General features: G+C 38.5%; 6 protein-coding genes across 7 annotated transcripts in view; 4 read left to right on the top strand and 2 right to left on the bottom strand.

Moving 5' to 3' along the window:
* LOC134667537 (pseudouridine-5'-phosphatase-like) overlaps positions 1–18,537 on the top strand; it is a 137,324-nt gene extending 118,787 nt beyond the window's left edge. Inside the window, exon 5 of the transcript XR_010098649.1 lies at positions 18,520–18,537. The gene's annotated coding sequence lies outside the window, so the exon portion shown is untranslated. The remainder of the gene's footprint in view (positions 1–18,519) is intronic.
* Positions 190–3,976, bottom strand: LOC134667640 (cysteine-rich hydrophobic domain-containing protein 2). Its single transcript, XM_063525065.1, has 3 exons — positions 3,732–3,976; positions 2,535–2,745; positions 190–2,098 (listed from the first exon to the last, which is right to left on the bottom strand). The coding sequence occupies exons 1-3, from the start codon at positions 3,848–3,850 to the stop codon at positions 1,931–1,933; spliced, it is 498 nt and encodes a 165-aa protein (XP_063381135.1). The 5' UTR covers positions 3,851–3,976; the 3' UTR covers positions 190–1,930.
* On the top strand, positions 6,468–10,207 carry LOC134667648 (larval cuticle protein A2B-like). Its single transcript, XM_063525075.1, has 3 exons — positions 6,468–6,550; positions 8,268–8,544; positions 9,036–10,207. The coding sequence occupies exons 1-3, from the start codon at positions 6,545–6,547 to the stop codon at positions 9,227–9,229; spliced, it is 477 nt and encodes a 158-aa protein (XP_063381145.1). The 5' UTR covers positions 6,468–6,544; the 3' UTR covers positions 9,230–10,207.
* On the top strand, positions 13,525–14,794 carry LOC134667609 (cuticle protein 7-like). Its single transcript, XM_063525042.1, has 2 exons — positions 13,525–13,724; positions 14,230–14,794. The coding sequence occupies exons 1-2, from the start codon at positions 13,710–13,712 to the stop codon at positions 14,764–14,766; spliced, it is 552 nt and encodes a 183-aa protein (XP_063381112.1). The 5' UTR covers positions 13,525–13,709; the 3' UTR covers positions 14,767–14,794.
* Positions 15,993–17,600, bottom strand: LOC134667695 (cytochrome c oxidase subunit 5B, mitochondrial-like). 2 transcript variants are annotated; one of them, XM_063525123.1, is made up of 3 exons: positions 17,545–17,600; positions 16,725–16,894; positions 15,993–16,202 (listed from the first exon to the last, which is right to left on the bottom strand). In XM_063525123.1, the coding sequence occupies exons 2-3, from the start codon at positions 16,885–16,887 to the stop codon at positions 16,021–16,023; spliced, it is 345 nt and encodes a 114-aa protein (XP_063381193.1). In that variant the 5' UTR covers positions 16,888–16,894; positions 17,545–17,600; the 3' UTR covers positions 15,993–16,020. The 2 variants fall into 2 exon arrangements, with proteins under 2 accessions (XP_063381193.1, XP_063381199.1); XM_063525129.1 differs by having other exon boundaries at positions 17,541–17,575.
* On the top strand, positions 18,172–25,465 carry LOC134665972 (cuticle protein-like). Its single transcript, XM_063523069.1, has 4 exons — positions 18,172–18,273; positions 19,062–19,637; positions 23,482–23,532; positions 24,823–25,465. The coding sequence occupies exons 1-4, from the start codon at positions 18,262–18,264 to the stop codon at positions 25,426–25,428; spliced, it is 1,245 nt and encodes a 414-aa protein (XP_063379139.1). The 5' UTR covers positions 18,172–18,261; the 3' UTR covers positions 25,429–25,465.
* The last annotated feature ends 101 nt before the right edge of the window (positions 25,466–25,566 follow it).

Raw genomic sequence — 25,566 nt, 5'->3', positions numbered from 1 at the left:
TATTCGTCTGCTTTCATAAGTAATAGTTATAGATTTTTAAAAAGCGTTTTTCAATTAAAAGACATGTCAAGATCGCTTACCTTCTTGCAAGTTCTTTCTAATGCTAAAAAAAACGAACTATAGTTTCTTAATTTTCTTAGGTAGTTAGTACAATATATATTGTAATTAATTGATATAATGAAACTCCAATTTCATCACATACAGTGAGGTTTATTATATGAACAAAAATAATCTATGCTTAAAAATATTTACAATTCCTTAATTACAACTTAGTGTCAACATACCCTGTTCGCTTTTCAACCGTTGCTTTATAATAAACATCGCTAAACGATTTGGTGGCAAGACGACCCCCGACTTCCGTCTAACTTGCGTTTCGAGAAACAAAATACGCCGTTTAAAACTACGGGTTAATGTACAACGATGAGATGAACCGATACACACAAAACGAATCCTCATTCACAACATGTTGAAAAGGGAAAAGAGGGCGGGATTTTTTCTAATGTAGAATACGTACTACATATTTTCTAAGTATCTAATAACACAGTCCCGAACATTGCCTAGTATAAATTTTCCGATTTCGCAAAATTACATACTTCTCTTGTCGCTATAAAGCACTCCTAAGCTTTTCTCAAATATATAGATAATATTTTCAGGTACAAAATAAAAATATAAAACTCTTGGTCTTTTCACAATAAAAGCCTAATAAATATTTATATAGGCAGAGTAAATATAAAATAAAGACAAATAAAAGTTTAGAGATATAAAAGTGGAAGATATCGTAAAATGTCGGTGAAGAATTGAAGCAAAAAGAACACGGCAAGCAAATGCTTTTCTTATTGATATGAAACAAGTGAAACAGCAAAAGCTAAATTACGTAATTATAAACATTAGGTTCATTCAGATTCAATGCAGCTAGATTTTTAGACACTGGGTACAACTTCTCGGTTGTTCCCACTAGTTACCACCAAGTTGTTAGCAGTGGACCTAATAAGTGTGAAATAAAAACCACGTTACCACAAATTCGGTTTGGTGGTAACAAGGTAACAACTGAGATATTTGAGGACATGGTGAGAAAAATATTCTCAGTTGTGGGTAACAATTGGCAACAACTTGATGGTAACTAGTGGGAATAACGAACTTTTTTAGAGCTCATATGTATATGTATTTCAAAGATTACAGCCATACGAAAAACCACATTTTTTTTAAACCTAGTTTTATGACAAATATCAACCGAAACCTTCTCATCTTTTGTTAAGGATACCTAAAGCCAAAATAAACATTCTATTTAATGTTTTTTTTTGTTAGCCGTTTCGTTTAATCTATTTTTCAACGCCTCAACAACTATCAGACCAATCATCTTAAAGATAAATACACATTAAGTTAACAGCGTTTATATTTAACAAATGGAAGCTTGCAATTCTCATAATGTGATAACTACATTAAAAAAATCATAACTTTATTTTATTTTAACATTGTCAAGGTTCAATCAAATATTAATTAACATTGTAAGTCTTACAGCAACAGCATCAAATGTTAGAACAGATCTTGTTTATAGATATATTTACGGCCGTTTCACGGTAAGACTACATCCGAACACGTAAGCGTAACATTTAATAGCTCATTTAACTCGGAAACATTCTAGCATTAGGTAAGGACACCATTACACCAAAATTGGGTCAGCTTCCGAGACTGAACTCCTCAAGCACTCTACCTTCAAACATTCTATTGACATAGCACAATCCGTTAAAAAGTTAATATTCTAAACATATGCAACTCCCCTTTAAGCAGGTGCCTAATATGATAATAGCACAGCAGCTAACACATTCGTCGGCTTGGCCATGTGAATTTAAAATTCAATGTTCGATTTGCTAAGATTGACAGTTCATGATAGATGAAGTGACTTGGTATTTACAAGGAACAAGGTAAGATTCTAGTCGGGCCTATATATAGGTATTCTAGGGATGAATTCAATGAGCAGCACATACTCCATCATGGAGGAGGAGTCGCAGTGCTGTTTGGTGAGCCGCCAGCGCAGCCCCAGCTTGTTGTAGAGCCGGCTGTTCTCCCATTCCAACAGCTTGTTCAGCGAATGTTGTGTCTGGAATTGCAGTAAGTATTACTGAATTGGGTGTTTTATACAGTTACACCAAAAGCAATTAGAATGTTCTGAAGGTTTTCCATGGATTTATCCATATCGAACGTGGGTGGGTGTGGGGTATTGCGCCCGCACTGCAATGATCGCATCTGTATTCCAAATTAATTTGGATTCTTATTTATATGAAACCGGATTGCTTTAAATAAACAATAATAATAAGCTTGTATTACCTTCCTATTTGTTAACAGTTTTGAACCATAATGTATTATATAAAAACATTGAAGTGTTGTTGGCCTGAAGGTCTCATGTTCAAAGCACATCTTAGACCATGAATTTTTTGGAATTTACATTAGGTATATACTTAATGGCTATTCCGTGAAGTAAAGTCACACATATTTCTATAGTTGCTGCATTGCTGTAGTTTCTGAGTATAACTTACCCTTTTACTAAGACATATGACTGGCCAAAGAGAGCATCCAAGAGTACAGCAACAACAGACACAGCCGCAGAACAGCCACTTAACATTAACTGGCAGTGTTTTCTTCAGTACGCTGTTGATGCGTGCTACTGTCGCCTGGTACTCCTCGGGGGCCACACGGGACTGCAGGCCCGATGGAAACTCCCCATTAAATCGATTACTTAAACCAAAACTGTAAACAAATATTAATTTTGTTATTGTGGGTTATAAATCAATGCATCAAAATGTGATTAGAATCAAGTTTATTGTTTAGAAATGATAAGATTGATTATTTGACTTAAGAGATAAATTTTTACTTAACAAAACAACATGTTTACAGTAGATATATAAACTAAACAATGTAGTTATGAGCATGCCCTTTAGTCGGCAGCAGCATACTTACAACCAATGGCACATAAGTTTCAGTTCCAATTTGATTTCTTTTGATATATGTTAGAAAGTAGTATTAAATAACTACATATTTTGTTTTAACTGCCCAATCTTAGGGAGAAATAATTGTCCTCCAAAGTACTGAAAGTTGACAGGTTGAAATTAGACAGCTAAAAAAATAAGTGTCTGTTATTTTAGACTTCTCTATAATATTATATCAAAATAAATCTAATTGGAGCTAGACAGGTGGGTACCTATCATTGTTAGTAATGCTGTATAATTTTGGAAGTTTCTTTTTACTAGGTTCCATATGACCTCTGAACTGGAATAACATTAGTGTAGTAGTCATTAATAACCTTGACAAATAACTGAGTTATTATGATTTTTTTATTGAGGTTAATACTGGTTAATATAATTCCAGAAAAATATGACTATGGAGGCAATTTTAAATACATATTTATTATGAAATTAATATGAAATCTTATTTAAATTTCTTTTCTTGGAAGTATACTCAACCAAATTGACAGTATGATAGAGTGAATGACTTTAGGGTCATTGTACAGTTAGAGTAGGTTCAATAGCATAAGACTTGAACGATGGTCAATGTCCTGACCCAAGGAAAAGACCTTCAAGAGATAGGTTGCAGATAACAAAGGAACACTATACATTTGGAGAGGTTTATAATTATTATGTACGATGTTTTGATCAATATGACAATGTAGTTTTAGGGTGGTAAGAGGTGTTGCTTAGAAAATGTAATGAAATTGAATATTGTAAATAAATCCTTACACTGTCATGTTACCAGCTCCCCGTACGACTATAGGATCAGGCACTAATGTCACATGAGTCTCCTCTATATTCTCTTCACTTTCAGTCTCATCCGGGTAAATTGCATCAAAATCTGCCATTTTACTTAATCACTAACTTAAATAAAATACGATTTTGTATATTTTTAACACATAACAAAGCACAGTTTTTGTTTGTTGAATTACAACATCCATGGAAGAAAATTTGAGTGACGTTTTCGAATACAAATTCAGTGTTGCTGTACCTAAGAACTTACTATAAGAAGAACCTACACAAAAAACCTGTATAAAAAAAACTTTGATAAATTTTGCAGTTTAACACGCAAAATTTATAAATAAAATATAAGTGTTCTTTTTCTTTTTCACTTTTCTGAGGTAATCACAATCACAATATGTTGTATGATGGTGCGCTGGTGAAACTTTTATTTCTTGCCCTAGTTCCGCTACTCTCCAAGAGATGGCCGAAAGAAATCTTACCAACGTAATTAAAAGTGTTGTTGTTAGATGGCGTGATAATACATTATTCTCTTTGATAATAATTGTGGTACCTTTGCCGCCAGTACAGTTACCATCAGTCAGACCATCAGATAAATAGGAGCGGCTATGGTGCTCACAAATATCTGAACATGCCTCTATTGTCAAGGCGCTAGAGTGCGCGATAAGATGTTTTTGAGCACCTGGGCCGCTCCAAATATATCTGATGGCGACTGTACCTACCAGCGCTTTACTTAGATAACCAAACGGTGGATATAACCAAACCTGAAACAAACGGAGTAGCTATGGAAGGTAGAGGTACTTTCTACACTCCATAGGAGTAGCCAGCGAATTGTCATACGCGTTGTATGGACCATAGAGTAAATGGCTAACCATTTGACCAAGAAAAGTCTGTAATGTTGATTGGTTGAACTACAGTGAACAACAATATTAACCTATATACCAAGCTATCTTATTAACTACCTACCCATATTATATGTAATACCTAAATACATTTAGGATTTGTAATACCTAAGTACCTAAGATAGTTGGTTGGTGTCCGCAGGTATGTATTAGACAAGTACCGTATATCTAACGAGCATTATCCTTCAACATGTAGCCACTGTACTATGTTAAATGATAGGCACCTACATACTCGCGGGACCACTATCACGTACCTACACTTTGATAAGGCACAGCTGTGACCCACAAACTTGATGCTTGTCAAACGGCTATTATCTAAGTACAAAGTTAAAGATATGTAATACATAGCCTACATAGGTGGGGATAAATAACTTATATCCGTTTGTCATTTTGTTATACGGTAAATTGTGTTGTGACCTAATAGGTCAGGAAATGAATGCTCAAAAAAAATTGTAGAGGGAAAAGCTTGGAGCAAGCTTTAACTTTGTTTGGACTAGGTAGTTAGGAGGTGAACGTATCAAAATTTCAGTCCCCGGCCATAGCCCATGTGCCAGGTAGAGGGGAGGGCGTAAGGTCTCATTTTTCGGTTTTTCACTTATATCTTGGAAACTTTGCGTCTTAGCGACATGACTACTTAAGTACTTAGACAAACCGAAAGCTAATAAAATTTGTTACAAGTATAAAACTCGTAAATTGTATCAGCTTTCGGCACCTAACTAGTTCAAACAAAGTTACAGTTCCTACTGTTCCTAGCATTTCCCTCTATACCTTCTTATTGCTTGGCCTACTACCTAATTCACAATATAGGTATGACATTAAATTATATAAGCAACTACGTATTATCTCTATGTAATAGGTAAAGCCTGAGCACGAGCTTTGTGTATTTTTGAGATGGAAAAATATGAAGGGGTGCTCTCTGAGATGGAGTGTTGGGGGAAAGCGGAGCTACTAATTCCTACGATGCCTTGGAGCACGTGTAAAGACCTGCGGGCGCAGCACGGTTCCATTTTTATCGACTATCACTATGCGCGTCCCTTTCGCACTTACATACTTGTTAGAACGTGACAGGTATGGTGACAAGGGATTAAAACGCCACCGTGCTACGCCGCCTGAGGTTGTTTGCTAAATACGCGCTAGTCTGTTCGGAAAGAGAAGAGTCGTGGAATGTATTGGGCCCCATACTGATGGGATGATAATCCCATTACTGGTGCGGGCTGGTGCCACGTCCATCATAAGGGTAATTACTATATTTATTTTCTTTTACGTATATACCATCTAACTACGTTTTTAGTGGTCCTTTGTTTCGTAGCCACGTTTTCATTCATTCAGTCACTGCAAGGGCAAAAATATGTTAAAATTACTGAAAGGGAATGAGGATATCAAACATTAAAATTAAAGTCATACCTGCTCAAGGTATGACTTTAATTTTAATGTTAATATCGTCTCCATAGCTAATGTTAGTCTTACCGTGCAGAGAAAACTCCCAAGCCTGTACATAGGTATCATCTATATACAATAATGACGAAGAACGAGGTTTTATACGAATATTGACTGTCTCGTTTAACTAGGTTATACCAACTTGCACACTACGAGTAGCTGCTACATATGAAAAACTTTAAGTACCTACAAATCACATGTGGTTATTAAAAATATTAAGGTATTAATATAGTATGTTAAGGTATTGAGTCAGATCCCAGCATCGAATTAATTACAAATATTTATCTAGATCTTTTTACACTGGGCAAACGCGGATGTTGGTCTCTACTCGTACGTTTGATGAATAGTTGGGCAGGTTTAGTTTATAGGCGGGCGGCTGTTATGCGACATGTGCGTATAAAACCGCCGCACGAGCACCCTCGGCGTTCACATAACGTTGGGACGCACTGCACCGCACGCAAAATGAAGGTAACTTTGTTAAGTTTTGACGAAATATTAAAAAAAAAGTATTACAAGTATATATACCGGGTGTGGCCTATAATATGAGCAAAGAATTAAACCGTAGGCTTTACTCCTCATACTGACCAGCATTTGTTCAGCGACTTGTAGTTTGATTTTTAATACACTTTAAATTTTATTCTAAGACGCAATGTATTGCGAATTTTGTTATGTTTAAGACGTGACAACAGCGTGACAAGCAACGTCAATCACAATGATAATGGCGTGGCGATGGCGTCCATTGAAGATAATATTTATTTTGTATGAAAAATAGGGAATCTATATAAATACAGTAGAGTCCGGTTATAACGACACTCAAGGGACCGCTGATATTACGTCGTACTAACCGGACGTCGTACAAAACGAGCCGCCAATTTTAATATATTTTTTAATCAAAATAATTACATCATTTTGTATTTATTAATACTTATGCGACAATCAAAGAAATAAAACATAATAAATATATAAATATTTACGTTAGTATTATGACACCTTGTCTTAAATGGAGAGACTTGTGTGTTTAGAAGAAGCCACTTTTCATCAAGGTACGCGTACTCACTCGTCATCCGCAAATTACTCGAATCCCGTAAAATAAAAAGTCGTAATTCTTGGGGATGTAATCAAGATGACGTTTTTTTATCACATAGTTCCTGTGGCCACCTCCTGTGTCCATCGACAGATCAGCTCGAAGGTAGGTACCTACCAAAATATTGCATTGTCACCCAACTTACATATGTAATTATGTATATCTTATTAATCTTATTTTTTTATTATGTGTGTGAAGTTTAAGCTCAATCGAATAATGGGAATTGTTTTATTTAGTTTGCAAGATTACGAAAAGTCGCATGACTATCTATTTCATCTTGCTCCCTATATGCAAAAGGGGGAGGAGAGTTGGGTGCGCGGGACGGAGTAAGCTTCTTACCAACAATTTATTTGTAAAAACTACGTCGCTCGTCGTTGTAACCGGACTTGACGGACGGATTTTGAGTCAATTTCCGTCGTTAAAAGCGATCGGTCGTTATAAGCGGAGTCGTTATAAACGGTTGCGCTTTCATAGTAGCTTGTACTAAAACCAAACAAGTGCCTATACTTACGTCGCTATAAGCGGTTGGTTGTTATATGCGGAGTCGTACTAACCGGACTCTACTGTACTTCATAATTTTTAAAAGTTGTTGAACAAAAGTGTCACCGTTTGAGGAGTACAGTGTATGTTTTAATTATTTGCTCGTGTTACAGGCCACACCCGGTATTCTAGTCATGTATTTTAAAATATCTGAGAGACCGAGCTTTGCTCGGAAAACATATAAAAACTCAAAAATGCGCGTTTTCCTAGAGATAAGGCCTAGCTATATCGATTTATAACCCCTGACAATATGACAATAAAGATTCAATTTCAATTTTCAATTTCTGAAAACCCCCATATGTATAGTAAATTTCATCGAAATCGATAGAGACGTTTCCGAGATCCCCAAATATATTATATAAGTAAATAAATAAACGTATAAATGAATAAACAAGAATTGCTCGTAGTAGAATAAACAGCCTTGGATGTTCCAAATAAAACGAGTCACTATTGTGAGCTAGATATATGTAGATTTTCATGGCATTTGCGTAGGAACCGTAGAATACCTACTTTACAGTATTTAAAAATTTTGATTAGGTACTTAATTGATCTTTTTTTCAGTTTTTGGCCGTAGTTCTTCTCGCGTTATGGCGCCAAGCTGCCGGCGTCGTTCCTGTGTCTCCTTTGGGGTACGCGCGGCCAGCGTTCGCCCCGCTAGGTGTGGCACCCGGATTGGCCCCGTTGGGCGTGGCGCCAGGGTTGGCACCGCTGGGCGTTGCACCGAGATTGGCACCCATCGGAGTAGCACCTAGGGTTGCGGCAGTCGCCCCGGCTGTCGACGAATACGATCCAAACCCGCAGTATTCTTACGCCTACGATATTCAGGATGCTCTTACTGGTAAGCAATTCAAATTTTTTATCTTAATAAAAAATATAAATTTCTCCTGTACGATTCCATAGTCCATACTGTCGATGCATTCCAACTTCAATTATAATAAATTATGATCTAATTAGATCCCCTACTATTGACTAATAAAACCCGGCCAAGAGCATGTCGGGCCTTGCTCAGTGCAGAATGTATGTAGTACACTACTTAGGTACATAACAAGCAGAAGGGAGTACCTTCGCAGTGCGCTGTATTCTTTAAGGAAATACTTTTTTTTTAATTGGAAATCGGAAATCTGCCGCTGCTGCTGGACACCCCGTACGTATCAATAAGTACGGGCATCCATAGGCAAGCCTTACATATTTCCTTTACAACTCTACTCAAACGTCCAAAAACAGGCAAGCCGGTGTGGGAATCGGCTTTTATGGACGCGCCGCCACTGGTAGGTATTACCAATTAACTAATAAATGTGCTGTGTGCTTATGATTATCTGTATTGATCAGGTGACTCAAAGAGCCACCAGGAATCGCGGTCCGGCGACGTGGTGCAGGGGTCGTACTCGCTGGTGGAGCCGGACGGCACGCGGCGCGTCGTCGAGTACACCGCCGACCCGCACAACGGCTTCAACGCCGTCGTCCACAAGGAGCCCCTCGGCGCCGCCGTCAAGGCTGTCGCCGCGCCCGCCTATATACACTAGTCGATTCATTATTTGCCTCTCTATCGCTCTTGCATATTCGAGTGATAGAGAGGCAGATGATGATGGTTCGCGGTAGGCCATCAGTTTTCAAAGTCGCGTAGGAGAGTTTTGCTCAAGAACTCCAATCGGGAACAATAGTTCTTTCTAAATTTAGGACAACTAGCTGTAGCAAGGATTAAAGCTATAAAATATGGATCTCGTTAAAATACCTGAATTGGTAAAATGGACTTAGATAATTGTACCTAGTATAAAATCAGTGACTTTTAGAACTGGGCTTAATAATACCTGCCAACTTTAGAAACGCTAGGGTCACTTGCACCATCCCACTAACCCGGGGTTAACCGGTTAACCCAGTGTCAAATTGTACTGGTAACCATGTAACTCCAGGTTTAACCGGTTAACCCCGGATTAGTGGAATGGTGCAAGTGGCCCAATGAACTAGTGTTACATGAATCTGGTTACGGTAAGATGCAAGGGGAAAAGCAATAAGATTTTTTGTTGTGCGTTCTAGATAGAGTGGTCCTAATCGCTTCATTAATTTGGAACAAAATGAAATGAATCTCACCCATCTTTAATCACACGATGAACTTAAAATGTTGTGTTTAATATCATGTATTCATGTATTAGGTAAGTTATAATTTTAATGGCCTCTTTCAGTATCCAGATTCATTTAGCGCAGTACAGTCACCTGCAATAATATGTTACACAATGAAGGCCGCAAAAATTTCTGACACGATCTTATTTGTAGAGCCATACGAGCGTGTCACATATTTTTGAGGCGTTCGAAGAGTAACTTATTATTACAGGTGACTGTACCATGTGACATGTGACCTGAACCGTATTTATTGAGACGTGGTTATGAAGAAAACAACATATTGTAAGTTGTTTTTGTTTAGCAACGTCAAATGTTATGTTATGTACTCTGTATACCTAATTGTTGAATGTTAAAGCTAAGGTAATAAATAAGAGGAATCCAAACACTTAGTTTTAATCTACACATACATTTTTTAAAGTAAGTAAGAACCTTATTAAAAACAATTGAAAGGAGGGCTATATCAATCGTTAAATAAAATAGTAGTTAAGTAGGTACTCAAAGATTCATACTTCTAGGTCCTGCAGTTCCATATCGTGACTTAGCTCCAATTTACTATCACTTAGTGACTAGCCGTCTGAAGTAAGTGGCTTTTAAGAACTATCTGATGCACGAATCTGCGCATAACACTCCCACTTTGTCAAAGTTAACCTTATAAATCCTAGGTCGCTGAGATAAGGTATACTATTACTTGAGTGGTAATTAGTTCATTTCCATAGGTGCGACAATAAGACGACAATATATAATGCACATGAGATCGTAACCGCACCCAGTCGAGGCCCTTTTGTATGTACTAGATATTTGCGTAGGTGTATACATTTATTAAATGAGAACTAGGGCTGTCCCAGTTAAAACCTTGATTATAAAGACCAGTAACTGGCCACCTGTAAGTAACTGTGGCCATCCTGAATTCTTACCTTAACCTTAGGCCAAATGGATTCTATTAACCAGCCTACACATACCAAGTCAAGACACTCGAGACAAGAGTTCCCTTTGTTATTAGATGCCTACACTGGCTTTTAAATGTGCATGGACATATTTCAACCGTCTAATTAAGGCATTAAGGTCAACATCTATCCATGCACTTTTGAACGCCACTGTACACCTTATAATTAATCCCTAGGACGGTGCGTATTACCTACCTATAATCTCCATGAGGAAAGAGGTCTCAAATAACTATGACCTATGTAGTTTTATAAAAGAAGTTAAAAAACGCATTTTAATATTTTTTTTAATACAGTTGCTCAAAAAGTGCTACTTTACGTAGCTGTTTAGCGTGGGGAAAGTTGGTTATCTCGAACTAGTGCTTTTTACTTTTCCAATTTTTTTAAATTTATACTTGTTCCAATTCACGACTACTTATTGATGAGTGTTAATATTAGTTTCCTTTAAACGTCGTAATCAGCATAAAAACCTACCGTTAATGTAAGAATACGAAAAATATTACATATTTCATATTTAATTACTTACCTCTTCATCATTATAACACGTTTATTTTTTAATATTCAATATTGAAAATTCCGTTCTTAATAAGTTGACTGAATGGAACGGAATAGCTGCCAAACGCCCATAGATATAATATACTTAAAGACGACGTCTAACCGAGCTGTCACTGTTACCACTTTTGTTTAGTGTACGATTAACAATGTTTTTCTTATTTTTTCGCAACTGTATTAAAAAACGTCGTTCTATACACGTGCGGAAATGTCATTCTTCACTCGTCCCGAGTCTTGCCACTCGCCTGCGGCTCGTGGCAAGATATCTCGGTACTCGTGAAGTAATGACATACCTTCCGCACTAGCATCGAAATGTACTATTTTAGTAGTAGTGACTTGTCATCCCTAAGACGCGTTGCTTAATGTAGAGTGATCGTAAAAATTAGTGGTGACCCGTCGGCGTCGGTCGCTTGCTAACCGTCGCCGTTAGACTATCGTGTACGAATACAACCACCATGTTTGTCGTGCCAAAATTACCTATATGTTCAAATTAGAACACATAACAATTAATTAGAATTACAGGTTAATAATGTAGTTGAATCTGATTGTACTACCGTACCAGAGTAAAATTCCTGCATAAGTGCCCGTGACCAACAAATTAGTTATCCGATTTACCGTTTAAGTTTTCCTACTTTACTTAACCACGACGATGAGTTTCAATTACAATTGTAATGATATTATCAAATATGCCAGACACCATATCAAACAAATCATTCGAGTGCGACCCGCGTTGATGTCTTTTGTATGAACAAAAAAGCAGAAAAATCCTTCACGACAGAACTAGGTATTTATGTCTAGAAATTTATACAAGCGTAAGAATTTACTTACAATGTTAAAACCATTGATTGGTATCTAAGCGACTACCTACTTGAATAAAGCGAATATTCTTATTTTTCCCACGTCACCTTGAAACGATCTGATGGATTGGGCAACTTCCTCTTATCTAGAGTCTAGAAGACGGCGGCGTGACTAATGTCAGTAATGTCTCTAACTTATTGTACCTCAAATCAAAAGTACTTGATATTTATATAAATTGTATTTAAATTGATATAGGATATATTGCCTCATAGTGATTAACTGATTATAAGAATAATTGTGTTCTATGCGAGACGAGTAGATATTATCTAGAATTCGGTTTTTTCTACAGGTCTTCCTTTTATTTCTGACACTATGTTATTTAGCAAAAAATTATCCTTGTGATGAAGCCTTGCGATCGGTATGATAAAGCTACAGGGTAATTTTTCTTGTGTAGCGGGTTCTATTTCCCCTTCAACCATGTAATTATTAAAAAATCTATGAACGCAGATTAAATTGTTTTTTAAACTAAAAAACTGTCTTCTTTCAGTAAAATGTTCCATCTACAATATTCAGGGTACTTTCTCTCCATGTGGCATAGCCGACATAGCCGTGGGATACCCTGTGGGTATATTTTTAATTATCGACCTTATTGTGCACGTCTTAGACATTATGTTATCTATAAGCTTGCGTCGCGGGTGTCTTATTTCGGAAAGGTGCCGGGAAACGGATCTGTCGCCCAATGCCACTAGTGCTACAAGATACCGACAACACAACTATATATATACTTAGATAATGAATAATAATATGGTACATATTTATGTAATGAGTATATTGAGTATGTAAATTTAGTGCAGATAGGCACAGATCATATCGCTTTGTATTGTATTGTAATGGCGTATTTCAAAAATAACAATACCTTTACGCGTTGCAATTTGGATGACTAATTAAAATGACGAATAAAAAAATTTACTTACGCTAATTTATTTAGTACTCGAACGACGAAAGATGAAAATCTTTATCTACGTTCTGAACGATAGGACTTATGATTAATCAAATTTAAATGAATTAATACTCTAAACAGAAACGTCTGATAATAAAATATATGATATGATAACGAATCCACAATGTTTGAAATAAAGGAGAAATGGCTACATTCCCTGGCTTAGGTTAGACTAAAATTTGGGACTTCAGGACACCAGCGTCCGACGCTCTACCAACTCAACTACCTGAGTTCAAAACTAGTGTTCAATTAACTTTGAACACCTCGCCCGCTTAGCAATTTCTGCTGCTGGCTTTACTTATCAACTTTTTCAAGCCTGTATTCCTTGCAGGTTCAGTATAAACCAACACGAGCGACAGCGAAAATGTCGCAACCGTCTAATTGGTTACACAAGCCAGGACTCCACGGGTAAAAGCATAAAAGCTCTATGTGTTATATTCACGATCGCGACAGACACGGCTGACAATCCGGAACGTTCGAGTGAATGCACTGCAATGCTATAAATACGAGCTGCCACTTGACTGCGATTTACTTCCAACTGCCTCCAAGCCCATTGTCGACGGAACCGCGGATAACACACTGAAGACACCTGCTATGTACGCGTACGGGGTAAATGAAAAGTTACAAAATTCTTATTTATTTCATGACAATGAGAAGGATTTATGATTTTAGGAGTCTTTATATATGTATGTATGTACAGTCGCCATCATATATATCGGGGCGGCCGAGGTGCTCACAAATATCTGAGCACGCCTCTATTGTCAGGGCGTTAGAGTGCTTGTTCAGATATTGTGAACACCTTGGCCGCTCCGATATATCTGATGGCGACTGTACTTATATCCGAGGGTATGTTTTTGCCGCGTGTTTTTAACTTTTTACCGTAACGTCAAAACCACTCGCCGGATTCATATGTGCTTATAATCAGTGCTCATTGGAAAAAAAAGGTTAGCCTTTTAATATACGTCGTTCAACATTATTTTCACGTACTTTCATGTGGCTAAGAATTTATTATTATTGTTAAGCTGACTTTGTTTACCCCATTTAACTTTGATAATATATATACTAAGTTCTAAAATCGCACTTTAGTTAAGCGGCTTAATCATTTTATTTGCAGCCGTTGCTGTGCCTTTTCCCCATGGCCGTGGTCAGTATCGTGGTAAAAGACTCGCCACAACCAAACGAATACAAATATTCATATGAAATTGAAGACCCAACTACCGGCGACACCAAGAGCCAGCACGAGGTGCGGCGCGGAGACGTGGTCAGCGGCTCCTACTCCGTCGTCGACCCGGACGGGACCCGGCGAACTGTCAAGTACACTGCGGATCCGAAACACGGCTTCACAGCTGTCATTCACAGGGAGGCAGCCGCCACACCGCCTCCACCGCAGTCGTACGCTTATCAGGACATCGAGCCTCAATATCGCGTCCCACCGCCGTACGACAACGACGATCTCGTTGTGAAATCCCCGCCGCCTATTGGACCGGTTCTTTATACCAAACTGTACAACAAATTGTCGTACCCTAAAACAAATTACGAAGACAAACCGGCCTTCTATTTCACTCCTGCGAATGAAATCAAATCTGACCGTGAGAGTTTCGCACAAGGACAGTACTTTCAGCCGGCTACCGGTTTTAAATACTATAATTAGATTAATTAGTATACCTACCGATGTACCTGTTACTTTATTTTTATAGTGAACGTTTTTCCTATGATTGTGATAAATGTAGCAATAAGTGTGTTGAATAAATTATGGATAATTTAAGAGAGATATTTTCGGTACCTATAATTATATAATTTCATAAACAATATTTTTCTTTTGTATGTAGTACTATCTTTGTACTATAGGTATAAATAAATTATTGTTTCCCACGACATAAATAAATAAATATTGATTGATTAAGAAAGTGTGCTTCAATTTAAATAAATGTTATATTTATCTGGTATAAGTAAAAAAAAATCAATATTAAAAGGAAAAACATACAAACTAGAACAGTAAGCATAACAACACAAAGAATAACACAAAGCAGTTAAAAATATTCATAGAGTTTATATAAGTATGTATGGGCATTTTTCCCTTGACCAAGACCACAATACCGACAAAGTAACGAATTCGCTTAAAAGCCGGTATTAAATAACATTGGTAATAAATGATATTGATAACTGAGTTGCGAGTTAAGTGTGGTTCCGGAGCAGGCGGTTGCAGCGCCGCGGTTCAAGGTCGGCGAACTGGAACGAGCGGTTATAAGCCACTTACTACGGCGACATAATAGGGCAAGGGATTTGTCAACATTTAAGATGTCTTGGCTTTGTATGCATTTCAGTAGCATTATGTTACTAGCACGGGTTACCTACCGACACAAAACCTTAACGAATTATACACCCAAACCTTCCTCTAGAATAAGTACTTTGATAGTTGAAAACAGTTTAGTGATGCGGCCATCGATAATCTTAGATATAGGTAACTAATATGTATAAGTACCTACATATACCTACCAGGTATACATCGTAAAGGTAGTATATAGCACGATGATGATGTTAGCTGCGTTTACTACGCGTAAGATGTCGGCGTCCCGAAAAGTGCATTTCTTATGACTGTATTAAGGTTTAATTTAATATTTTATTTTATTAGTTAGGAAAATTAACCCCCCCTAACCCCCCCCCCCCCTAATCCCCCCCCCCCCTAATTCTTAACGTTTTCATTGGCTAAAACTTTGGACACCCTATTTATTCAATATGCCTATATACAAGTCGCTAGACAAAAAAATCGATAAACGATGAGGTTTAGTTTAGACGATAAAGCGGGTGGTGGTGTATTAATTATATAAGTAGTGTATATATGTATAGGAAAAAAGCATTAATTAATTAAATTTAAAGGCTTTTTGTTTATTGTGCTATGTATACATCACGTGACGATGGGCGCGATGGGACAGAGCTCGAACCAGTAGCCGCAGGCGCAGCGCTTGGGCTCCGAGGCGTGCAACCACATCCACTCGATGTGGTACGTGTCCGGGTGGCACTTGCAGCCCACCAGGCGCTGCTGGAACGCGCTGGGCACGAGGTTCGGACGCTCGCGAGTTCCCGGACCTAACCAAATTATATACACTTATTCAATAAGACTATATATCGGCCACAAGTTTTGTCTACAATCGGCACAAACCTTGTCAAGACTAAACAAAAACGTAATCGGCAATAACCTTTATCAAAGTTCTTACATACCCCCATCTCCAATCTGCTCCACATAAATAATATAAAATGAATTCAGTTATGGTGATTACGGTTAGTCACGATCCGTACATGAGGTTTGGTTATTGAAGAAAATTCAGTAAAAGAAGCGCTAGCAAGTTAAGTGATATGAAGTACCTAGATATTGTCTGTTTCCCCAGTAGTATAGTCATAGGTATTATATTCTAGATATTGTGCTAAAAAAACTTTTTACACGAGCATTTAATACAGGCCCACCCCAGATAATTGCTGATTACTCGGCTCTATGAGTCTGTTGTCATGCCTCTTTCTTTGATCAATTGTTTTTTCTGAACTGTATAGAAGAGTGTCCCACATGTCTAGGTCAGTCAAGCAGTAATACATTGAATAGATAATCGACGATACCTCTTTTAAAGCTCAAGATACGGAAAGGGTCACATTCGCCCGCCAGGTGGGCCAGAAGTTCTCTCTTCTCCAGCCCTGTGACCAGGTCGATGGGGTCGTGGAATGCAGGGTACAAGCGTGTGCCCGCGCGCCATAGCGGCAGCACACGGCTTAACTTCAACATCACGTCACTGAAATTATTTGGTTATCACACTGATGCTCCGGTGTGTGACGGTGAAGGAGGCAGCGCTATGTACAGTCGACGTCAAAGATATGTTTACACTTTTGGACCTTATGCCTCGGTAATAAGGCAAAAGATGTAAACATATCTTTGACGTCGACTGTACGTGGTTCATTTCTCAGCAATATTATTCCCCTGGCTATACCTACTCGTAAATTCGAAGGAGAATCCGCTTAGCTGTTTTGGTTGTAGATGGAACTTGACACGGGTTATAGTCACCAAAAATGAGATGCTACCATGCCTACCATGAAAGTCTCTCCTTTACACATCTGAGCCATGAAAATAACTCCATACCTCATATCATACCCAGCATAACCTTATAAGGGTTCATTACCTACTTGTAGCTGGTTATCACAAGCTAGAAAAGCCTGTCGTTTAACTACGATAGGAACCATTTTTGCTTATTGATAGATTGTTAGGTTTAATAAGCAGTCCAACCACTAAATGATATAGTGGTAATTTAAGATATAATGATTATGCTAAAGAATAGCTATAGCATTATTTTTTTATACGAAATTTGAAGCAGAGCATCTTAATTTCAGTAATTCTTCTGACACCCTTGATGCGCCACGAGCCACGAATTATGCTTAGCTTACTTACGTGTAATTTGTTTCTTAATCTGAAGCCAAATATCACGCTTATAACAGTTTATTATTATAATTATTAATTATTTTTGCAAATATCTTCGGTTATAATCACATCAAAATGGTATCTGACAATAATGACATACCAACTTAATCAAATGACACAATTATATTTTTTTAGTGTCGTAACATTTACACGACAGTTGTTGTTCCTTGTTTAAAACCTATTTTCTCCAAAAACTCCGTAAAACGTGTTAAATATTGGTTATCAGTTATCATAACTTTTTGGTCTTCCCTTAAGAAACCGTGAATCATTAGGTACCTACATTTGACCTACATCCCGGCGATTTGAGAACAGTCTCCTTTTCTCTGGAACCACACAATAAAAGTATTGTTTTGGTCAACGATTACAAGACAAAGCAAGGACGAGCCGCCCAAAGAAAGCCGCCCGCCATGCAAGTGATCTTTCCAACTACGACATCCATCAAAGATTGATCTTATTTAAATATAATACTGCCTGATTCAGAATACTACCATATCAAAGGAGCTCATACCAAGATGTTTCCAATTGAGCAACTCTTTAATGCAACCGGTTTATACCAAGTCATACACGGCACAATGATATAATGCAACGCCTCAGGCGTTTGGACGGCATATAAAAAGTCCGCAAGATTCAAGTGCGGTACATTCAACTTGAGGTTTACTCACGGTGAAGTCACGCATCTCATCTAGAATGGCTTTCAAGGTACGAGCGAGCTTTTAGCGTATCGTCAATTAACGTCAACTACCTTGAATTAACATCCTCCAACTTTAATTGATTGATCGGACTTTAATTGATTTGGATATTCCATATAATTAACATAAAAGTATCGAATTGGTTTATGCGTTACAAAACTATAAACTACAAAAAACTAATTATTCCAGGATGGTGACATACCTATATATATGCTGGCACTCAGCTTATTTTAGTCCTTATTTTACCACATCTTAGGGGTCATCCATTAATTACGTCACACGTTTAGGGGAGGGAGGGGTCAAGAAAATGTGACATGTTGTGACATGGGGGAGGGGGGAGTCACAAACATTGTGACGTCATTTTAACTTCATCACTATTCATCAGTAACTGAAAATTAATTTATATTTTTTTATTCGCTGTACATTTAAATAATGAGGTTTTGGAAGTAGGCAATTTTTGTTCCTAATTGGTTTTGTGTTATAAAATTACTAATATTTCTTTTACCAAAAATATTTTTTTATTAAAAAAATAATGCCGAGTTAGTATTGCCGATTTCGTTGAAAACAAAATTGCCTAAAATGTGACGTCACACCAGGTGGGGAGGGGTTTGCAAAATGTGACCAAGTGTGACAAGGAGGGGGGGAGGGGTCAAAAAACCTAGAAATTCGTGTGACGTGATTAATGGATGATCCCTTATGATTGATTTTCCAGTCGTAAATATACCTACCTACACTATCAGTACCATCATGTAGATGTATAAACTAAAACATGCATTACTTATTTATTTAACTTTTCAGCTGGTAGTGCTGGTGTGCGCGATCGCGTCTGTACGTGCGGGAGTGGTTGCCCCCGCCGTGTACTCGCACGCCGCCCCCGTGGCCTACGCCGCTGCACCCGTGGTGCACGCCGCCCCGGTCGCGCACGCCGCCCCAGTAGCCTACCACGCCGCCCCCGTCGCCTACGCCGCACCCGTCGCTAAGGCCGTCGCCGTCGCCCCCCTCGCCAAGGTCGTTGAAGACTTCAACGCGCACCCGCAGTACAGCTTCGCGTACGACGTTCAGGACGGACTTACCGGCGACTCTAAGACCCAGCACGAGTCTCGCGACGGCGATGTCGTCAAGGGCTCCTACTCCGTTGTGGACCCCGATGGCACCAAGCGCACCGTTGAATATACCGCTGATGATCACAACGGCTTCAACGCGGTCGTGCACAAGGAGCCACTCGCCGTCAAAGTAGCCGCCCCCGTGGTCGCTAAAGTCGCCACTCCGGTAGCCTACCACGCCGCCCCCGTCGCTCACGCCGCCCCTGTCGTGCACGCCGCCCCTGTGGTGCACGCTGCTCCCGTAGCTTATTCCGCCCCTGTTTACCATCACTAAATTAGAACAAACCCTAGTCATTATTATTTATTGTCAAAAGCAACCATGACATGAAAATAAAGTACTTTTTATAAATCACTGTCTTATATTTATTATACTTCTTAGGTTTTAATTAGGTAAGGTTTACTCGGGTAATTCCGAATGTCGAAAACTGTCGGATAATTCCGAAAAGAGACTTTTATTATGATGGAATTAAGGGTGATTTTCATCTGAATTTCGGAATTATCCGACATTCGGTATTACCCGAATACACCTTACTTATTGAAATATCTTCATATACTTTATTATCAAAAGGAACTACAACCGCCTCGCGTTTGATGATAGGTAAATCACGTGCATAGCGAGAATCTTGGCGTAGTGAGGGATTCTAATGCATGAAATGCAATAACTTTGGTCTCGTGCGGTTCAAATAAGGTTATAAAATACAAAAAAGACAGTAGGTATAAAAAATAAACACTACTTATATCTTACAATGAATTTTACAATTACGCAATTTAAATACAAAAAATACCATTAATACCCCCAGTTTGGCCTATAATACTCGAGTAGATGGCGACACTTTTTGATATTTAACAAATTTAACACATATAGGTACACTTAGTGAAAGAATAAGGATCAAAGTCAAATGGCGTTCCGTAAAATGGGGTTAGTAGGTACAAAACTGACATTCAAACCTCGATAAAACTTTATTTTTATATGTGGCACACTGATGCATAATAAATGTTCCGGTCGTTTGCTTTTTAGTTTTTTTTTATGATTTTGCGTAGTTCCGTTTGCTTTTTAGTTTTTTTTTTATGATTTTGCGTAGTTCCATTTCATAACTTTAAAGATAAATACGAAATAGTAGGAAATTCCAGCTCACCCCGTAGTTAAGGGTTGTCGGTTACTTTTTATAAATAGTATTGTACAATAGAAAATATTGTTTATTTTTCTATTTTCGTTAAATAAACTCGCTATTTAAAAGTGCAGAGTGAAGAATTTATGCTTAACGAAACCGAGAAATAGTATCTACTAGAGATGCACCGGATATCCGGTTACTATCCGGTATCCGGCCTATCCGGCCGTTATTTTACTATCCAGCCGGATACCGGATAGTGACCTTCTATCCGGCCGGATACCGGATAGTAACATTGCTTGATTTCGGAGTAAACAAATTGGATTTAAGAAACAGACACGGTCATAATCGTACTTGTTTATTATTTTAAAACAATTTAATCATTCCACTGACTTGCACGCGCACTTATTTCGAACCTAGAAATGAGTCCGCGCGAACGTTTACTAGGAAACAGGTCAAACCTGCAGAATGCGCACCTGAAAAACCGAAATGTAGGTATAATTCAGCCGGCCGAATATCCGGCGGCCGGATACCGGATATTCGGCCAGTGTCCAGGCCGGATATCCGGTATCCGGTATCCGGCCAAACAACTATCCGTTGCATCTCTAGTATCTACTCATGTGGTAGGCTTTTTCCTTAGTTTCGTTCACTGTAAAAAAATACACGTGAGGTTTTCTTATACCTTCCTCCCCCAACGTTATCTATAGATCGTGATTTTTTCGTGATTCCGGCCCCCCTCCGCCTATCGAACCTCGCGTGATTTGTGCACAAGCCCTAAGGTGGGTTTTGAAAATTGTTGGATCGACACTTTGGGATAATGAACATTATAATATCTAGCTTGATTTGTTATTAGAATATATAATTTACGTAACAGTAGGCTGTAAAAACCAACTCACCCCTCTGTCGTCCCTCCTCACCCCATTTTACGGTTCTAAAAGTTTTAATCATCCGTCGAAATATGGCAGTAAGTAAATTTAGTTAAATTTGCTGTGGCTACAAAAAATAATTTTCACCTCAGCAGCTCCTACTTTGCAACTTAAAAACACTGAGCAAAATGCGATTTTGTTCACTGAGTGAGACAAAATGACATTCAAGTGACCTTCATATTAATATGTCATTTCAACATGCGGGGCCTAATAGAAGTTCGAAATATGTACCTGGATTCTATTCTCCCTTTCACGTCGTTAGCAAAAAAAGTTCAAACGACACTCAACAGTATATATTGTCGGTTTACAGGTAATAATAAACCCCCGAAAAACGTCAGAGCGCATCGTTCTAAATCACGTAGGAGTATAAATCCTACTTAATAGTTAATTAAATTAAATAAACTTTAAAAAAATTGGTAAGTAAACACTATATTTTACGTATTTTATTGTACAATTAAAATAATGAACTCAAAACAGAACAGATGATCACGCAAAATAAATAATAATTTTACTTTTAAATATATTTACTATATAAAGCTGGTCAAGCAGATCTTGTCAGTAGAAAAAGGCGGCAAATTTGAAAAATGTAGGCGCGAAGGGATATCGTCCCATAGAAAATTTGAATTTCGCGCCTTTTTTTACTGACAAGATTTGCTTGACCAGCTTATAGTTAACAAATAGTAGTATACTAGACTAGATCCGCAATTCGGACCGTATCTGGCAAAGTTATTTTTACAATAAAAAGTTGTTTACTGAAGTGTCAATTGATGTTCGTTATTTGCATATTATATTTTTACTGAAATTGATTTAGTTTTGTTTTTGTGTTTGATTGCGGTATTTAAACTTAATTGTTAGAATATCTTAAGAAAAAATGAGTGAATAAGTAATGAAGAAGTACCTACCTATTTACCTACATTTTTCAGGTTCGGGTTGTCTAATATGTTCTCACTTCTGTTCTGAGGTGAAAACTTGTATGTACAACACGAGATCAAAGTTATTTACGTCTCGTACGCTTTTGAGTCCCTTATTACGCTCAAGATTCTAAATTAGATATTATAGAATTTTTCGCTAGCACGGGACTCAAAATAAGCACTCGAAGAAATATCAAACTTTGATCTCTTGTTGTACATTTAATTATAACTATTAACAACACGTCTATATTTAAACTATCAGAGATAATAGAGTGTATCGAGAGTTATAGTCATAGTACATTTTGTAGTCACAGTAAATTTACTGCCAATCTTAGCTATTTATAACTGCTATAAGCGGTGGTGGCCTAGTAGATATGACCAACTTTCAATCCGGAGGTCGCGGGTTCAAATCCAGGCTCGTACCAATGAGTAATCATTTGATATTTACCACTAGCTTTTCCGTGAAGGAAACCTGCATACATCTGCGAAGATATGAACTTATATTATTGACAAAACTAATTACCGTAAAACGGGGTGAGTAGGTTTCGCGGGGAGAGGTGGGTTATGAATGGGGAGAGAAGGTTTGAGAGGGGGGTGAGAAGGGTTTTTAAGGCTACTGCTACAAAAATAATGTATTCCAATTTAAAATGGGGCTATAGTAATACGCATAATAAAAAAAAAAATCGATCCGACAATCTTCCAAAATCACATTTGTATGAAAAACCCTCTCACCCCAAATACGAGGCACTACGGGGTGAGGTGGGTTTTCCTCTTTATCGTCAAAGTTATGAAATGGAACTACCCAAAATAAAATACAGACTAAAATACAAACGTCCGAACCACTATTATATACACCATTCAGTTTTCACATGTAAAAATAAAATTTTATCGAGGTTTGAAAGTCAAATTTCACCCAACTCACCCCATTTTACGGTACACCCTCTTAAAATAATGATCTCTCTAGCTGTGTGTGAACACTGCATTTCATAACGGTGTTGGCCCGTGCTCAAGTAAACGGCCGAATTTTCCGCCATTGACAAATTGCAGCTCATTTCCAATTGCGTGCACATCCATAGTGATGCGCACACATAATACTAAGTGCGAACTTGAGCTGTGTCACAACCCGTGGCCGCTATATATATACTGTGCTGTGCTCCTGGGGATCATAGTCGCACCTGACTGCACTCAACAACCCATCCTCAACAACAATGGCCTTTAAGGTAACTTTTTACTTCTACAGCCTCTCCTTCCAACCCATCTATTATCTAAATATTCTATACTTAATCTCAAATATTATTATTCTTCAATTCTGCATCTTCATTTGTGTTAAATTCAATACTTATACAATTTAAAATTTTAACTAAAACATCATAGCGCCTATTACAAAAAACCACGGAAGAAACAATGAGCGCGCCAAAAAACACTTAGCTGAAAGTAGTAGTGTTAATTTTTTTCTGTGACAATAACTTTATTTCGCTGTATACCTATAATTAGGGCCGGTACAGATGGACTGCACCCGACTGAAACGTGTATTGTATGGGAGCTGCACGCTGACGTTGCAGTTGGCGCGCAGTCGGCGTGCAGATTCCATACAAATTACAATCGGTTGAAGTCCGTCTGTATCGGCCTTTAGACAAATAGACATGGAGATGGAGAATTAATAGATTTTTTCTGCAATGAGAATATTTTTTGGCGATACCCTCGCTATCACCTGTTTGTACCTAATGTTTTTAAGTCCCGACTTCTTTCCTTCAGGAGCTTTGCCCATGGGGTTCGCGATATACACCGATTAAAAGGCGTTTTGTAATCTGCTCTCTGAATTATAACTTCAGGTGGCTAATTATTTAAATGTATTTTTAATTTAAATTATCGTTCTTGTTTACATGTTGTTTACAATGAAAGAAAAGGAGGAAATGAGTAATTTTCTCATTTTATAAAATAAAACTTACGATTACGAAACGATGAGATAAAGTAAGATAATATATGAAATCATAAATCAACAAGGACGTATCCTGTTATCATGTGGGATATATCATATATATATTAATCTGATTGTAATGCCGCGGGCAGCGTGCAGCGTCCTTGACGGCCGGTATCCTCGGCTTGTTAGTAATTTCTCCGCGACTCCTTACGCAACCGCTCTAGTCTCGCCCTCGCTAAACCGTGTCACTGTTTCAAGTACAACTATTATGACTTAAATTAACTCAGGTGTCGGGCATGCGAATCTTTACATAGGTACCTAAATACTCCGAAAGAGCCATTCCTGTTATGATATCTTAAATCACTTAGGTCCTTACTTTAGGCTTTAGTTTAGATACCTATTTCACATAATATAAGTATTCGGGAAATCAACATTTTTGTAGGTATTGAATTCTAGTTTACATTGTATTGTAATTAAAGCATATTGATTTGCATACCTACATTTTATCAGTATCACGTACCTGCATCACCTACGTTAGTAAACAATTAAGTATATGACTTACATAGCTAAAACTAAATTTTAATTACAGTTGGTCGTCTTCTCCTGCCTTGTAGCCTTCGCTAAGGCTAGCGTGGCCCCAGTAGCAGTAGCTGCTCCCCTCGCAGCGGCGCCCGTGGTCGCGGCGGCGCCAGTAGCGGCGCGACTCGAGGAATTCGACCCTCTGCCGCAGTACCGCTTCGGATACGATGTGGCGGACTCACTCACCGGCGATTACAAGAGCCAGACGGAGCAGCGCGACGGCGACCTGGTGCAGGGGCAGTACTCGCTGGTCGACTCGGATGGCACGCGTCGCGTCGTAGATTACTCGGCCGACCCAGTAAACGGGTTCAACGCTGTCGTGCGCAAGGAACCGCTCGTAGCCGCTGCGCCCGCTGTTGTCGCGGAACCCGCCGTCGTGCCCGCGCGCATCGCCGCTGCTCCAGTGGTAGCCCAGCCCGCCTACGCCCGCTACGCTGTCGCCCCTGCCGCTTACACAGCTCCCGTCGCGAGAGTAGCCGCTTACACCGGCCCTGTGCCTGCCGCTTACACCGCGCCTGTGGCGGCCGCTTACACAGCCCCGGTCGCCAGGGTGGCCGCATATTCTGCACCGTTCGCGTACAGATACGCCGCCCCAGCACCGATCGTAGCCGTATAAGGATCTGCTCTCATCGACAACTTATTTTACAACTATGGCCTATCTTATTAAACATTTTTATACGATCAATTCATTTTTACTTAAATTAATATACATAAATATAATTATGAAATAAGAGCGCTGATGGCCTAACAGTAA

The sequence above is a fragment of the Cydia fagiglandana genome, chromosome 1 (genome assembly GCF_963556715.1).
Source record: "Cydia fagiglandana chromosome 1, ilCydFagi1.1, whole genome shotgun sequence".
Lineage (NCBI taxonomy): Eukaryota > Metazoa > Arthropoda > Insecta > Lepidoptera > Tortricidae > Cydia > Cydia fagiglandana.
This window is presented reverse-complemented; position numbering and strand designations above follow the sequence as displayed.

Coding starts and splice junctions, on each gene's coding strand:
- LOC134667640 (XM_063525065.1), bottom strand. CDS start 3,850: ATGGCAGATTTTGATGCAATTTACCCGGATGAGACTGAAAGTGAAGAG. Junction 2,746..3,731: donor GGAGCTGGTAACATGACAGT/GTAAGGATTTAT, acceptor ATTTGTTTACAG/TTTTGGTTTAAGTAATCGAT. Junction 2,099..2,534: donor TCATATGTCTTAGTAAAAGG/GTAAGTTATACT, acceptor CTGCAATTCCAG/ACACAACATTCGCTGAACAA.
- LOC134667648 (XM_063525075.1), top strand. Junction 8,545..9,035: donor TATTCAGGATGCTCTTACTG/GTAAGCAATTCA, acceptor TGTATTGATCAG/GTGACTCAAAGAGCCACCAG.
- LOC134667695 (XM_063525123.1), bottom strand. CDS start 16,887: ATGTTGAAGTTAAGCCGTGTGCTGCCGCTATGGCGCGCGGGCACACGC. Junction 16,203..16,724: donor TATCTTGAGCTTTAAAAGAG/GTATCGTCGATT, acceptor TAATTTGGTTAG/GTCCGGGAACTCGCGAGCGT.
- LOC134665972 (XM_063523069.1), top strand. Junction 19,638..23,481: donor CCGCCCCTGTTTACCATCAC/TAAATTAGAACA, acceptor TGGGGATCATAG/TCGCACCTGACTGCACTCAA. Junction 23,533..24,822: donor CAACAACAATGGCCTTTAAG/GTAACTTTTTAC, acceptor TTTTAATTACAG/TTGGTCGTCTTCTCCTGCCT.